The following is a 16020-nucleotide window of genomic DNA, read 5'->3' on the forward strand; positions in this document are numbered from 1 at the left end:
AGCGAGCACATGATCCTGCAGATACACCTAATCACTCTGGGCAAATTACGTCATGCTCCATTGCTTCAGAGTCCAAATTTGTTTCCCTGTCCAGGAGGGCTTACAGTCTAACATACTAGAATTTAATTTGTCTGGAGCTAGATCATGTAGATACTGTGTCTGAGGTAACTAACAGCACCAGAGATCTTTCAAAAGAAAAAAAAGAGCCTTTAAAGCTATATAGTGATTAGCCATGCAAATCTTTAGCCTTCTTTCTTTTTAAAGAAAAAAAGCAACATGACAAAGACACTGAATTATCAAAAGCATGCTACATGAAGCTATATAAAAACTGAGGTTTTTTTCCATCATATAATGAGCACAAATAGTTTTTTGTTTGTTTGTTTTTAAGCTCTGCATCAAGTGGTACATCAAAAGAGAATCTGCCAGAGTCGCACTTGGCAAAACGCATTCGACAAGACAACTTAGTAAATTGTAAAGCCTTGAGAGTACCCATAGCTCCAGGTGAGTGTCAGACAATGTAAGATATCACAGTGGGATTTCTGGCTAGAGATGTGTAGGTGGTTGAAGATTAGAGGATGACATTTACAAGTTATCAATTTCAAGCTTGTTCCTATGATGCGAGATGCCCATTTATATAAAAATAAGGAAAAGAAAAATTACTCATTCAAGTCGGATATTGTTTTGATTTGTTGTACTCCAGAAATTCCAGACTTGTACTCAACAACTTGTGTTGTACTGGTTCTCTTTTGTGATGAAGTGTAGATTTTAAGTTGCCTCTAGGAATGATGTTCTTGAACTCCTTAAGTGTTTGAGAACAGCTTTTTCTGTTCCATCCCTTCTGGATTCAGTACGCTAAATGTTCAATCGCTTCCTGCAATCCAGGAGTTGCAGAAATCCAAACACTTTTCTGAGCGTGTGCTGCTCCTCCCTTAAAGAGAAGGTTAGAGCCCCCTACAGTTTCAATTTCTGCAAGCAATCCATGCAGAAGTCTTCTGGTCTGCATCTTTTTCTGATTTTTTCACTTCAAGTTTGTCTTTTTTGGTAGCTTTGCGGTCGTCCTCTGTCAGAGGAATGGATGTAGTCTCACAGAGCCCGACTGCTGCTTCACAGAGAAACTTCAGTGTGTGTGCCACCCTTTTTGGACTCTGGGTCCATTCTCCTGGGAGTTCACTTGCTCTCTGACCTTGTCAAGGGTTTAGGAGCAGGCTGTATGCATCAGCTATTTGTTTAGGCAAAGGAGAGTGTCCTAATTAAGTATCTATCGACGCAACATGAAAAGATTGGAGCTTGCCTTTCTCTAAATTCAGTAGATTCTAAAACAAACTGTTAATAAAATGGTAGAGTTGTTGGTTTGGCAGCCTTTGGCTTATAGTACTTTATTCCTGTACTTGACATAATGTTAACTGTTGTTGCGATAGTAGAGAGCAAACTGACTGTCTCAAATATAAATATATGCTATGTTATACTAGCATAAAAAATGCTGCAATAAATTTCCTAGGGCTCTAGACCTCCACTGTGTTTCACCTTGGAAAATCTCATGATCTCTACCATTGGATGTTTTATGTCGGCTTTCTGTTTCTTTTAACTGTCTTGCAGTATGTCCTTGGCTTTCCAGAGAAATAAAAGCCTGGTCATTTTTTATATAATGAAGGTGTTAGATTTATTGCTGCACATGTGTGTCTGCTGAACCAGAAATAAAACAGGGCTATGTAGCCTGAATCCTTTTGTTCCACTAATGGATCAAATGTTTGCAGTGTAGGTTAAGCTTGATAAAGAATGAACAGGATACAGAGAGAAAATTTCTACCCTTGTTTTGATATTTAAATGGAGCCAAACCACGTAGAGATGAAGATACAAACTGTTCAGCTGAAACAGTAATTAATCTGTATCTACGATTGTTCTGTTTAGTAAGGTATCTTTTAAAAGATATCGCCACAATAGAGAAGATAGAACGTCCCAATAGCGAAGTTGCAATAGAGACCATAGTAGAATAGGAGGGCTGTTTTTGATAGGACGCCTTAAGTCTTACTTTGGGCGTTTCCTGCAAAACGTTCAAAGCTGGAAGCGGAGAGACGTCCATTTTCGAACGGGATGTCCAAATCCTTTTTGTTTTTTTCCAAAAATATCCTACTTGGACATCTTGGCCGCTAGGATGACTTTATTTATCATTTTTGACTACAAAAATATCCAAGTTAAAAATGTCCAAATCGGCACCATTTGGATGTGGGAAGGTCCAGGATTGTAATGGACTGGCCACATAGACATCACAGTGGGGCACCTTAGAGAACACTGCTGTGAACTTCACATAAAAGGTGCCAGATATACATCTCACCATAACCCCCTTATTTATGATCCCTCCAAAACTCCCCCAAAATCTACTATACCCACCTGTCTCCTACCCTCAATAGTGCAGAACTTATATGGTAGTATAGTAGGGCTTTGGACTCCTCCCCCTCCCCCTCACACACACCAGAAATATGAATAAAACTACATACCTGTCTGGTATGGGAAAGGTTAGTGGAGCATCACACAGGTGTCTTAAGTAGCCTGGTGGGTGGGCTAATGAGTCATAGAGAGGAGGACCCAGGCCCATAAGACACTAGCCACTACATTTATGGTGGAAAGTGTAATTCCACCAAAACCCTTACCTAGATCCATACTACTACAACGCAAGCAGCTAAACTCAACCACCCCATATCCAACATGCTGACAACAATGACCGACTTCAAATCATTTTGAAAAGAAATCAAAACCCTGCTATTCAAAAAATGTATCTAGATATCAAAACTCAGCCCCATGTCTATCCCCTCTCTTGTAAACTTTCCCCCTTTTGTAAACTTCCCTTCAAAGTCTCAATCATGTAAACAGCACCCTAAATTGAAATTTTCCTGGAAATGTCCAGCTATCTTCTTTTGTAATCCACCTAGAACTGCAAGGTACTGGTGGAATAGAAGTCACTAATGTAATGTAATGTAATATAGGTGTTATCTGCAGCCATAAGGGCTATTGGGGTGGGAGACAGGTGGGTATAGTAGGTTTTGAAGGGAGTTAGAATATATGGCATAAATGAAAAGATAAATATAATAGGCATCTCAGACCTGGTGGAAGGAAGATAACCAATGGGACACTGTGACACCAGGGTAAAAATTATATCACAGTATTAGAATGGATCAAATTGGTGAGGCTTAGCATATGTTAAGAAGGAATTCTGCAGGAACCAAAACGCACCTCGGAATCCCTATGGGTAGAAATTTCATGCAGAAAGGGAAAAAGGATTGTAATAGGTGCACTTCTGTCCACCTGACCAGAATGAACAGACAGAAATTAGGGAAGGTACCAAATTGGGTGACATGCTAAGGAACTCTTTGGGGTCAACGGGATAGAAAGTGAACTAATTCATTGTTGACATCAAGGACTGCTTTATGGAGTGTAATAAAAAGCCAAAGAGGCAAATATTAGGAAGACTTCAACTTCAACCCAGTTCGCAGTGGCATGGGTTGCTTTCAACAGCTAAAATCACTTATCTTCGAAAAGTAACCCTTTTCTTTGCATGGTTCTTAGGGAGCAGCAAGAATGCAGACTGGGGCATGCAAAGACAACTCCTTAGAAGCATTTCCGAAGGAAATCTATCAGGTGGCAGAAAAAGGACATCAACGTTTCTGAAATCTCGGACTTTCATGCATGTTATAAAGAAGAAACCCTAGTTCGGAGAAGGGGCAGAGACTGGGACTCAACATTTCTTTTATTTGATAGTCAATTTTTGTCATGTACTAATGCATTAGATTATTGAAATAGATTTATCAATGTTATAATTTATGCTTCAGAAAGTAAAATGTATTTTTATTAACAAGAAAAATATTTTGTTTTAAACATTTACAAATTTGCCATTTTAATAAACAGAAACTTGTCTTTTGTAATCATGTATATTTGTAGAAGGCTCTAAAAACTTACATCTCAATATTTTTCTTTTAATATCACATAACAAACTGGAGCTTTGATGTCTTGTAAAATAGTTTTCTTTTCTTACTAAGAAAAGAGATAGAGCTAACTGATCTATATAAAAATTTATTCCGTGCTGAATCAATGGAATGATATCGTTTTTAAAATAATTACAATTGTTGTGGTGTTTGCTATGGAAAGGAGAAGGTTCTCCTTTTAGGGAGCTCTCTTGATAGCTTTTATTCATTCATACACCAGTAGTGTTGGCCCTGCATCAGGGTTATCAATTTTGCAACCAGCTCTTGTGTTCATATATGCTAAATGGTTTGTCAGTTGTATACAAGCATAGCTAATGGTGACTCCAGTGATGTGTTGGGGGGGGTTTGGTTTTCTTCCTACTGACATCCAGGTGTAGTGGTGCTTCTGCCAAAGACTTGTAGTCTTCCCTGCACTACACCAGGCCACGGCACTGAAGAGCACATTGGAGAACATGACAACAACTAAAGGCCAAATGGCCCATCCAGTCTGATCTTCCACACCATCCACTATCTCCACCCATTGCCCTCACCACCTTTCACTTATTTTCTTGGTCTCATTTTGCATCCTCTGCACCCCTTTAGTGCTTCTCTATCTCTGCCTACCTCCAACCTTCCTTCCCCACTGGTGCTTCTCTCTCCTTCCAATCCCCCTCTCCTATGGGTGCGTCTTTCTGGGTTTTTTTCTCTCTCTCTCTCTCTTAACCCTCCATGGGTGCCCCATCTCTCTCTTTCTCTAACCTCCTCTCCTGCTATTTGTCTCTCTTCCCATCCAGCCCTATCCTACTGCATACTCTCTCTCCATTCTTTCTCCAGCCTTCCCTACCTCCCTCCTCCCCAGCCACTGTAATTCAATCTTCAGGCAGCTGACAAGCAATGAGATGAGCCTGCTTCTGCCAGCCTGCCCCAGAAGCCACTGTCTGCATAGGTGGGACCTGCAGAGAGGTGGCTTCCGGGGCAGGCCAGTGGCAGAAGGCTCACCTCGTTGCTGCTGCCAGCTGCACGAAGATTGAATTACAGTGACAGGAGAGGAGGTAGGTGGAGGAATCCGGGCAACCGGCTAAATCCAGAGAGACTGCGCAAATTTTAAAAAGAAGTCCAAACACCCTGACTGTTCTCTATAAAGAGGACATGTCTGGGATTTCCTGGACGTATGGTAACCCTAATTTTGACCCATACTACTCTTATTAAAATTAAATAAAAATTCTCAAGTTGCTCATACTTTTTGTAGAGGTACATTTTAAATGTAAGTTTATATGTTTTAAACTTGTGCTATTGTGGTCTAATTTCCTTGACCCACATCTGGTAGTATTTGAGCTTTGAATCCTTTGTTTAATAAATATATTCTACTGATGTTACAAGGAGTAACTATAAATATTTTAAAATTAGGGGAGGAGTCATTTTACAGTTTAAATATATTTGCAGAAACACTAGGCCCAATGCCGTCCTATGTGTTGGCTCTTAGCCTCCCTGAAGCATCTGACTTAATTTCATTTTGTATCTAACCTGTAAAATGCTTCATGTGCTTTATATTTCAACTTGTAAACATCCAGGCAATTTTCCAAACTTTAGGTTGAAAAATGCTTATTGTAAGTTTACATTTTAGATTTAACTTACCATAACTATTGAAAATCTGTTGGCTACTTACTTAAAGAAAACTTAGCTGATTTATATTTGACTTGCTTAACATGTGTTCACATACTATGACTTCAGTGTGACAGAAGGATCCTGGCAGAAGTGTGACGACGCTTGTACATAGTTTCATAATTGAGCTAACTTAAATATTTCATTGTGTTTGTAAAGAAGGGCCTGCTGATAATTAGGAAAATAAAGTTAAATCAAAAGCAGTGTGTCAAAAGAGTTGGGGGAAGGAACAGAAGGAAAGATAAGTAGTTTTACTCTGGCGTTTGCAGATATGTAATTCCCACTAGATTTCCTCTGTCAGCAAAGCTCAAAGTGATGTACAACAATCAAACATAAATTACTGCAAATAAAATATACCGCTGGACAGTGCAAACTGAAGGAAAAAGCTCAAGGCATATGTGTGTGTAAACCCCCCCCCCAAAAAAAAAAAAACAAAAACCCCACTTTGGTATGACTGTCTCTAATATACAACTGCTCTATTGAAAATAGTGGCAAAAGATCTTTGTTAATTGGAGTAACAATGAATGTCCAAAATTGTACTTTAATACAACAGACCTTAGTGGTATTACCCAAGTCTGCTGCATTTTCACTAGAAATTTATGCTTAATTCTTTATCGGTCTCAGGGCGGTAAAAGGCCTTGCTTTCATGGTAAACCATCCCTGTGTCGGTCATGTGCAACATCTGGGTTCCAATGCTGTGAGGGAGACCATCCTACAATAAACATCAAAAAGTCAAAATTGTAGCAGAAATGAAGAAATATAAATGCAATGAAGACCGACTGAGATCTTTTTTTTTTATGACTTGCATGCTATTTGAGTCTTTATATTTCTAAACATTTTGGGATTGTTAGCAATAGTGGAACAACTTCCCCAGACTAGTGTCAGCACATTTTTTGATATAGAGTAATTGAAATCACCTATTATTATACTGTTGCCCAATTCTCCAGTTTTCCTAATCTCCGAAAACCTTTCTTCATCTGCTAATTTAGTGTAACCCAACCTTTATATTCCTTCCCTTCACACATGGAATCTATCTATATGGATTCCACACTGCTATTTGTCATGCAGAATTTTGATTTGATTCAATTCCCTCTTTGACATATAGTGCAATCCCCCCCCTCCAATTTGATCTACTCTATCCTTGCAATATAATTTGTATCAGGCAGGCAAGTGACCAGGCGCTCCTCATGCCCATCAGCTACTCAGCTGTCTACATGCCTAATGAATCATCAAATACAACAGCTGCCCTAACCCTTCCCTCCTGGGCAGAAGCCCCTGGAGACACTTAGGAGGGCATCACCCTGGTGAAGTAGGAAATAATCATGTAGCTAGGACCTACCCACCAGGGGATGCAATATCCTCTCACACCGAGGATATTGCATCCCCTGGTGGGTAGGTCCTAGCTACAGGAATATTTCCTACTTCACCAGGGTGATGCCCTCCTAAGAGACCTCTCTCCTCCAAGGCAGCACAAGTGGGACTTCTCTATGTACTTCTGTCTCCCTGAGATCCTTCAAGACTGGCAACTCTTGCCTCAAGGGAACATACTCGTTCTCTGAGAGCTAGGAGCTCTTTGCAGTGAGCACATGCATATAACTTCTCACCCTTCCCTCCTGGGCAGAAGCCCCTGGAGACACTTAGGAGGGCATCACCCTGGTGAAGTAGGAAATAATCATGTAGCTAGGACCTACCCACCAGGGGATGCAATATCCTCTCACACCGAGGATATTGCATCCCCTGGTGGGTAGGTCCTAGCTACAGGAATATTTCCTACTTCACCAGGGTGATGCCCTCCTAAGAGACCTCTCTCCTCCAAGGCAGCACAAGTGGGACTTCTCTATGTACTTCTGTCTCCCTGAGATCCTTCAAGACTGGCAACTCTTGCCTCAAGGGAACATACTCGTTCTCTGAGAGCTAGGAGCTCTTTGCAGTGAGCACATGCATATAACTTCTCACCAACTGGGAGAAAATCATACATGTGACATTCAGGGCAAGAAAACTGGATAACGCCTCTCTTGCTGTTAGTTTTCAAGGACCAGTCACGTCAAAGAATGATGCTTGTCTGGGCGGTTGTATCCTTGCACACCCACAAACGCTCATAACATTGACAAACTCTTGCATATGTAACATACATGTCATCTATTCTAGTATATATTTATGAAGGAAAATTTTTAAATAAGGTAAAATTCTGGAATCTCCTGTGGCACACCCAGAATCTCGTCAGGGCACACAGTTTGAGATACACTGCCTTTGTCAATTTGGTCATTCCCCCCCCCCCTAATAACTCTTATAATTTCACAATCTTTTATTAAGAGTCGGCGACCAAAACTGCACTTGATACTTAAAATATGGTCTCACTATGGCGCAATACACAGTCATGACTGTTTAATTCTCCATTCCTTTCCTAATAATTCTTAATATTCTGTTTGCTTTTCTGGCTGTTGCCAGGCAATGAGCAAATTTCAATGTATTGTTCACAATAATACCTAAATCCTTTTCCTCATTGGTCATTCTTAATGTGTAACTTAGTATAGTGTAGCTATAATTTTGATCATTTTTTTACATTAATTGGATGTCTAATCTTTCAGGCTCCCAATATCCTGCAATGTCTCAGTCTGCATGTGATTAAAAAAAAGAATTATATATATATATACATACACAGACATATATAGTAGAATTAGTAAAGGTACAGAAATGGATGACCAAAATAATGAAAGAGATGTAACTTCGAAAAATTGCGAGCCATGGAATCGAGGGTGAAATACTCACGTGGGTTAAAAACTGATTGGCGGATAGGAAACAGAGTGGGAGTAAATGGACAATATTAGGACTAGAAAAGCGTCAGGAGTAGAGTGCCACAGGGTTTGGTGCTTGGACCTGTGCTCTTCAACATATTTATAAATGACCTGGAAATTGGTACGACAAGCGAAGTGATTAAGTTTGCAGACAATACAAAGTTATTCAGAATAGAGAAGACACAGTAGGATTGCGAAGACCTGCAATGTTACATAAACACGCTTGAGAAATGGGCTGCGATATGGCAAATGAGGTATAACATGGATAAGTATAAGGTGATGCAAGTCAGTAACAAAAATCTTATACATGAATACAGGATGTCCGGTGCGGTACTTGGTGAGACACCCCAGGAAAGAGACTTGTCAATGAAGAGACAAGTCAATAAAGCCGTCTGCGCAATGCACAGCAGTGGCGAAAAGGGCTAACAGAATGCTAGGAATGATTAAAAAGGGGATCACAAACAGATCGGAGAAGGTTATGCTGCTGTACCAGGCCATGGTATATCCCCATCTGGAATACTGCGTCCAGCACTGGTCGCCGTTCATGAAGAAGGACACAGTACTACTTGAAAGGGTCCAGAGAAGAGTGATTAAAATGATTAAGGGGCTGGAGGAGTTGCTGTACAGTGAGAGATTAGAGAAACTGGGCCTCTTCTCCCTTGAAAAGAGGAGACAGAGGGGACATGTTTGAAACATTCAAGATACTGAAGGGAATAGACTTAGTAGATAAAGACAGATTGTTCACCCTTTCCAAGGCAGAGAGAATGATAGGGCACTCTCTAAAATTAAAAGGGGACAGATTCCGTACGAACATAAGGAAGTTCTTCTTCACCCAGAGAGTGGTAGAAAACTGGAATGCTCTTCTGGAGTCTGTCATAGGGGAAAACACCCTACAGGGATTCAAGATAAAGTTAGACAAGTTCCTGCTGAACCAGAATGTACGCAGGTAAGGCTAGTCTCAGTTAGGGCATTGGTCTTTGACCTAAGGGCCGCCGCATGAGCAGACTGCTGGGCACAATGGATTACTGGTCTGACCCAGCAGTCGCAAATTTTATGTTCCTCCAAAGTATACAGATTGAGATAGTGATTTTGCATCATAAATTGGAACGATTTTTTAATTTCCCTTGTTCACCTTTTGCTTTCAGCTGAAATATTGCTTAGAAAATATTTTAGGGAAATCTAAAAACTGGAAATATCTTAGTGAATTGTATTTCAGAAAGTTATGTACCTGCCATCATCACTCGCAATGTCAACTAGAGGAGCAGTGGATATAGCTCCAGCATTCGAAACTGAGGAACTCACTGCCTTCTTAGAGGACACTCAAGATATCATTTCCACTTGTTCGAAAGAGATAAACTGCTAGTTTACTTTAAATATTAAAAAGTTGGTTTTTTGCGGGGTGTTAATTCAAATTTTTCCAGATGTAACGAGAGCCACTCAGGAAAGTTGGAAACAGTTCTTGGCCCTGAAATCCAGGGTTTTGGCTATTGGAGCAACCTTTTTTCCCCTGTATTTTACATTATCAGGGTAAACAATTTCTACTTTAGGATCATTCCCATTTGGAGAAATTTCTATTGGAACATGAAAAAAGGGTAATTAAAACAGAAAATGGATCTCAATGCTTATAGTTAGGATACTAGCTGGAATAATTTACTTTTAGTTTATCCTCGGAACTAATTCTAAAACCACTTCAAGGAGAGAGTTGCTTTTTATTTTCTATAATGTTTCTTGTAAAATATGTTTCACTAATGTTATTCTTTTCTTGTATATCTATGCTTGATATGTATAATTGAAATTACTAAATAAAAAAAGTGAACTTGAATATATAATCTGCTGTACAATCATTTTGATGGAATGCCTTTGAAAGACAGCACAATAAAAAAATGCAAAACTTTGTTGCCTTTGCATGCATTGAAGTGGAGTAGCCCCTCCCCCCCCCCCCCCCCAAATTTTTAAGCATTTGCAAAGACAGTTTGTATGTGATCAGCTACGTCTTTGGAGAATTTTACCCCCACTTGATGTGGAAAGTAAAGTTATCAAGGCTTTGAGAAAGGACATGTCAAATTTCAGAAATAAATAAATAATTATGAAGCTGAAGAATGTTCCCTGTCCTGTAAAGCTTATTTATTCACAAGGGCAACCTTAACCATAACGAGAAGGGCAGGATGCCTCACAAAACTCTGCTTTGAAGGAAAGCCACAACAAACATGAAGAGCCATTCATGAGACCAGCTTTCTACTACCGCTTGTGCCCTTCGTGCAAGAAGAAAACATCTTTTGTTCCCACATCCTTAACTAAAATGAAACATAAACAATGAGCAAGTATTTAGGGCTGAAACTTAGTTTATGAATTCTATATTGTGCTTGAGCTCTACCTTTTCTGCCCTTTCCCAAGCCGAGTTTAGACATGAGAGAAGCATAATAAGGTAAATGGGAGAGATCCGTCTATGTTTTATGTTCTTTCATGGGGAGAACATTTTTAAACCCACCAGAGACTTTTCAATTCTACAGGGAAAAAGAGACCAACTGATTTTCCCACCAAAATTCAAATTGGTGACTAACTGACTTTCCTGCCTCATTCGCCTCAAGCTCCAACCAATCAGGTTTGAGAACCTACTATATAAAGACAAACTGCAGACCTCACAGCATACCCTGAAGAAAGCCACAGTATCATGGCTGAAATGTCAAGACGCAGCGAGGCTCCGAAAACTAAATAGCATCAGTCTATGTTCTCGCAGCATTTTGCCACTTTAGAGCAGCTGCTTTTGCAAATTAGGTGTGTCAATTCTGTAATAGCTTCTATGCACCAAGAGGCCATTAAAGCTGGCATGGGAGTGCCTACTTAGTTATGGAATTTTTTCCCGGATACGATCCATTTGTTTCTGGAGTTTTTTATCCTTTCGTGATAGTTTGAAGGCTCATATTTTTTGAAATGCTTTCCAGGATTTAGGAGTGGTTTAATTTTATGAGTTGTGTGTTCATGTTGTGTTACTGAGTAATTGTATTGTTTTTATTTTATGAATGTGATGTTCTAATCGGCATAGATTTCAAATGTGCGGTATATGAATGTGTAAATTAAATAAATTCATATCCTCTAGTTCTACCACCTTCCTATCTCTGGTGAAGGTTTGGTATGATACAAATATTTGAAAGGTATTAATCTATATCGGTCCTAGCTCTTCTTTCCTCCAGGTTGTATATCTTCAGGTCTTCAAGTCTCATACATCTTCTGGTGTAAATCCCAAACCATTTTCCTTTCTTTTTTCTGAACCGCTTCATCCTTTTAGTGTTACCCTCTACGCCCTGGCAAGGATAAATAGGTGATCTTACATGAGTCAAGGGACGCACATAACTAACTGATAGCATTCTAGAAGTCTCAACGACGAGACGAGAACACACAACAAGGGAATCATGAGGATAAGATGTCATGAGATCAGCCAAGGATATATAGTTCAAAAAAATCATTTTATTGATGAATATGGTGCAATGGCTCAAAGTCTTTGAGCCATAGCAGCATATTCATCAATAAAGTGATTTTTTTTGAACTAATATCCTTGGCTGATCGCTTGACATCTTGTCTTCACAACTCCCTCGTTGAGCATTCTAGAAGTTACATGTGGTCATTTGAAGATGTCTATAGGCTGCTCATGCTTATGTTCCCCCACCCCCAATGTCTAGTGCCCATTTCCATGTAATTAGCATGGCTAGGTGTCAATTGGTGGAATTACCTTCATCGTGCACAACTGTATTTGATTCCCAGTGACTTATCCTTCATTAGCTTTTAGCTTATTCAGCACCACACCACAATCCAATCAAGATGTAAAACAAAAACCCTGTATCATATTATATCTTAACTGAAATATTATATATAATTAATTTACTGCAGTTAAGTGGAGTAGGGTCTCTTGAAAATATAAGTTGTGGTCTTTGTAACATCACGAGTGACTGTGTGATGAGTGCTGGAAAGCTCCGGATTAATCTAATAAAAGCAAGCCTTCTGTTGTGAGTCAAGCCAGGAGGTGTCTGATTTATAGAACTGCTCTTAGTTAACTTATTTATAGAGTGCCATTAATTGTATGCAGCACCGTAAATGTATTGCAAATGCTACACAGCCCCTTACCGTAGCAGCTGGTCCCCAGATCCAACCCTGGCAATGCTCTAATGCCAACTTCTGAATCTTCCTTGCAGACAAAGTGGTAAACGATTAATTGCAGCTGGTGCTGTTTTCTTGGTAACTCCCCCCCCCCCCCCTCCTCTGGTAACTGCTTTTACTTCCCAGCTAGGACTGAAGCAGTAATTGCAGATATTTTTCCACCTTAGTACCATTGTTCATTTTTCGATGCTCCTGTGTAGCACGTTTGTAATGTCATCACCTTTTTCTGTTAATTGGCAGAATGTATGTGACTCTTGCACAAGATTGTGTGACTGAAGGAAAGGATATATGGATAGCATATAATGTACAGACAGCGGTTTGATTTCTTATTATATTGCATATGTTTTTCACATTTCGTTGCACCAGAAGTCATTAACCCTGTTTAAAAATCAAGAGTACGGAAGAAGCTAAACCTATAATTCCATAGTGTGTTTACATATGACCATGTGTTAATGGTATTCTATCATGTTTACAAGTTTATTAAAACTTCATACACCACCTAATCAGGCTTAAAGGTGATTTACATATTTAAAACAAAAAGGGAAACATAAAATATTCAAATTAACAAACATCCGCAATACAGATAAACATGAATTACACAGACTGAAACAGGAATGAAAGGGGAAGAACGACAATATTTGGAATGATCTCCCCCTTTGTTTTTTTTTAAGGAGTTCCAGTTCGTTTCAATTTTTCCGTAAATCTTTAAAATCTACTCGATTTGCCAAACATTTTGAAAATTAATTCTTTTGAAATTTTAGATTATCTTCTATTTATCATTTGTAAATCTTTCCCTTTTTATTTAATTGCTGTAAACTGAGTCGAGCCTTCTCAGAATGGTAGACTCGGTAGACAAAGTTAAGCTTTAGTTTAGTTTAAGGGAAAGTTAAAGGCCTTAAAAGGACGATCGTAGGTCAAAGGCGTTTTTAGATTCGATTTGAAGGTATAAAGTGAAGTACTTTCTCTTAGGTAATTTGGGGCTAAATTCCACAACAGAGAAGATGTTAGTTTGCATAGGGCTCCTTTTACGAAGGTGCGCAGACACTAATGCCTCCAAAGAGCTGGCGTTAGTATTGTCTGTGTAGCGCGCAGCATTGTAGTGCACGCTAAAAACGCTAACGCACCTTCGTAAAAGGAGCCCATAGTGTTAATGTGTCTTAAAGATGGGATTGAAAGCAAATTTCGATGAATTGATCGGAGGGAATGTTGTGAAGAATATGGAATAAAAAGTCTAATAATGAAATCTGGTTGACCAGAGGCTCTAGTTTTGTAAGTCAATGTTCGACTGGTAACCAGTGGGTGTTAATCAAGGGGGTAACATGATCAAATTTTCTCATATTGCTTATAATTTTAATGGAAGAATTCTGAACAATTTGTAAGCGCCTGCTTTCTTTCTTGGTTATTCCTTTATATAGAGCTTTGGACTAAGGACTTTGTTTATAAAGAAAAGCGACCCGGTAACTTGGAATTCCAGAAAATAAAGGTCAATATTAGCACAGAGAGTGGAGGGAAATTTTCAAAAGAACGTCCAAGTCAGAATCATCCAAAATACGTCCATCTCGCAGCATTTTTGAACAGGAAAAATGACGGGATTTCTGAAAAGAACATCCTGGCACTGAAAACGTCCCATACAAACAGCCAGCTTCCATGTCCAAAATATCATTGACTAAAAAAGCAGGCACAAAAACAGCTGTCTGGCATCACTGGTCAGTACAGTGGAGTTTAATTAGTGGGACAAACCCCACCTCGATTCCGTTAGGTTATTGTGAGCCCTCCAGGAACAGATAAATGCCTACTGAACCTAAAGGTACACTACTACAAGAGCCATCACATCTTATAAGCTCAGGTGCTACAGGAGTGGAGGAAGAGCTTAGTGGTTAGTGCAGCAGCTTGAGAACCTGGGATAAAGAAATTTGTCCCTGTCCCTGTCCCATTCCTCGAAGGTCTGCCTTAACCACATGATTTTAAAGTGTTTGAGGCTTGTGCGGATGAGGACGGAGCTTGCAGGAATGGGGCAGGGACAGGAAAAGAACTTGCTGGGACAGGACAGGGGAGCTCAGAATGGTTTACATGAATTTATTCAGCTACACAATCTATCTAATGTACCTGGGGCAATGGGGGGGGGATTAAGTGACTTGCCCAGGGTCAGACGGAGCAGCATGGATTTGAACCCACAACCTCAGCTCAAGTGCCCACAGAGCTGGCTCCTATGGTTGAAACAGTGTATGCAAATCTCTCATGAAGATTCATTGTGGATATCCTGAAAACCTGACTGGCTGACATACGTCCAAGACTGCTCAGGTGGGTAAGCTGACTCTGCCTTTGCATTTTTCCCTCAACTTCCATATAACTTGCCATTTTCTTTTACATTCACCTCATACCTCTAATTTACCTTCCTTAATTCTTTTAATGCCACTCGCACAGTTTTCCTCATCTTCAAAGCTGCCATCTTCAAAGCTGCTGCCATTTTTAACCTGAAATTGTAATGAAATATTTCAATGACAATCATAGGCAGTGGATGCCTTTAGCCTGTGATGGTATGAAGTGCACTATTTTCCATGAATGAATGAGGCTACCCTGGGTCTTCGGTTTCTGTCTTGTGTTCTTTCTGTAGAATGTCAAGTGCTGGTAGGATATTCCTAGTGACACAGTTAAGGATGAAGCTTTGTAGACAATCTGAAACAGAATGCCGACTAGGGTGTCACCCAACCCAGACACACTGTTACGACCAAAGAATGCTGCCTTGATGTAGTTCCACAACTGAACAAGTACCAAAATAATACAAAGATCTTTGGAAATAATTCCTAAGAAATTCTTCTGTGGTAATATGTTGCCCGAGGCTAGCTGCTAAGAGTTGTTCTTTTAAAGGCGCACTGCTGCATGTTTTTTTTTTATTACGAAAACATGTGAAGAGGCAAGAGCGCCTCACTGTCGTTGGCAGATTGGGCAGCTTAGATATGTGGAAAAAGGAGTCAAGCACACAGATTGTAGGCGATAGTTTGGGGGAGTTATACTGCCATCGTTAGGGCCGTCATAAATATTTTAACTTAGGCCACTAAGCTCTGAAGATGGGATTTGTTTTGAGGTGTGTGAGGAGATCCAGCTAGTAGATTTCCAAATAGGAAGTTAAAAGTAAGTTAAGTATACTAGCTCAAAACCTTTCCAAAGTACAATGACCCCAGAGTTCACTAACGTAAGCTTTCAGCACTGTGTATCAGCTATCCAAAGCCACTGGCTCAGCACCCTGAGGTTGTAGGTTCAAATCTTGTGCTGCTCCTTGTGACCCTGGGCAAATCACCCAATTGCCCCAGGTACATTAGATAGATTGTGAGCCCAAAGGGACAGAGAGGGAAAATGCTTGAAGTACCTGTATGTCAAACTACAAAAAGGCAGTATACAAGTCCCAATCCCTTTCTTTAGCAACCCCAATTATTTTGAAAAGTTGGTTCCTATGG

At 39.8% G+C, this 16020-nt stretch overlaps 1 protein-coding gene across 1 annotated transcript in view; it reads left to right on the forward strand.

Annotated features, from left to right (window-relative positions):
* Positions 1-3921, forward strand: part of KIF18A (kinesin family member 18A) — a 43777-nt gene extending 39856 nt beyond the window's left edge. Inside the window, exons 17-18 of the mRNA XM_033928428.1 lie at positions 389-501; positions 3562-3921. Coding sequence (XP_033784319.1) covers positions 389-501; positions 3562-3704 — 256 coding nt within the window. The 3' untranslated portion in view covers positions 3705-3921. The remainder of the gene's footprint in view (positions 1-388; positions 502-3561) is intronic.
* The last annotated feature ends 12099 nt before the right edge of the window (positions 3922-16020 follow it).

This window comes from Geotrypetes seraphini, chromosome 19 (assembly GCF_902459505.1).
Source record: "Geotrypetes seraphini chromosome 19, aGeoSer1.1, whole genome shotgun sequence".
Taxonomy (NCBI): Eukaryota; Metazoa; Chordata; class Amphibia; order Gymnophiona; family Dermophiidae; genus Geotrypetes; species Geotrypetes seraphini.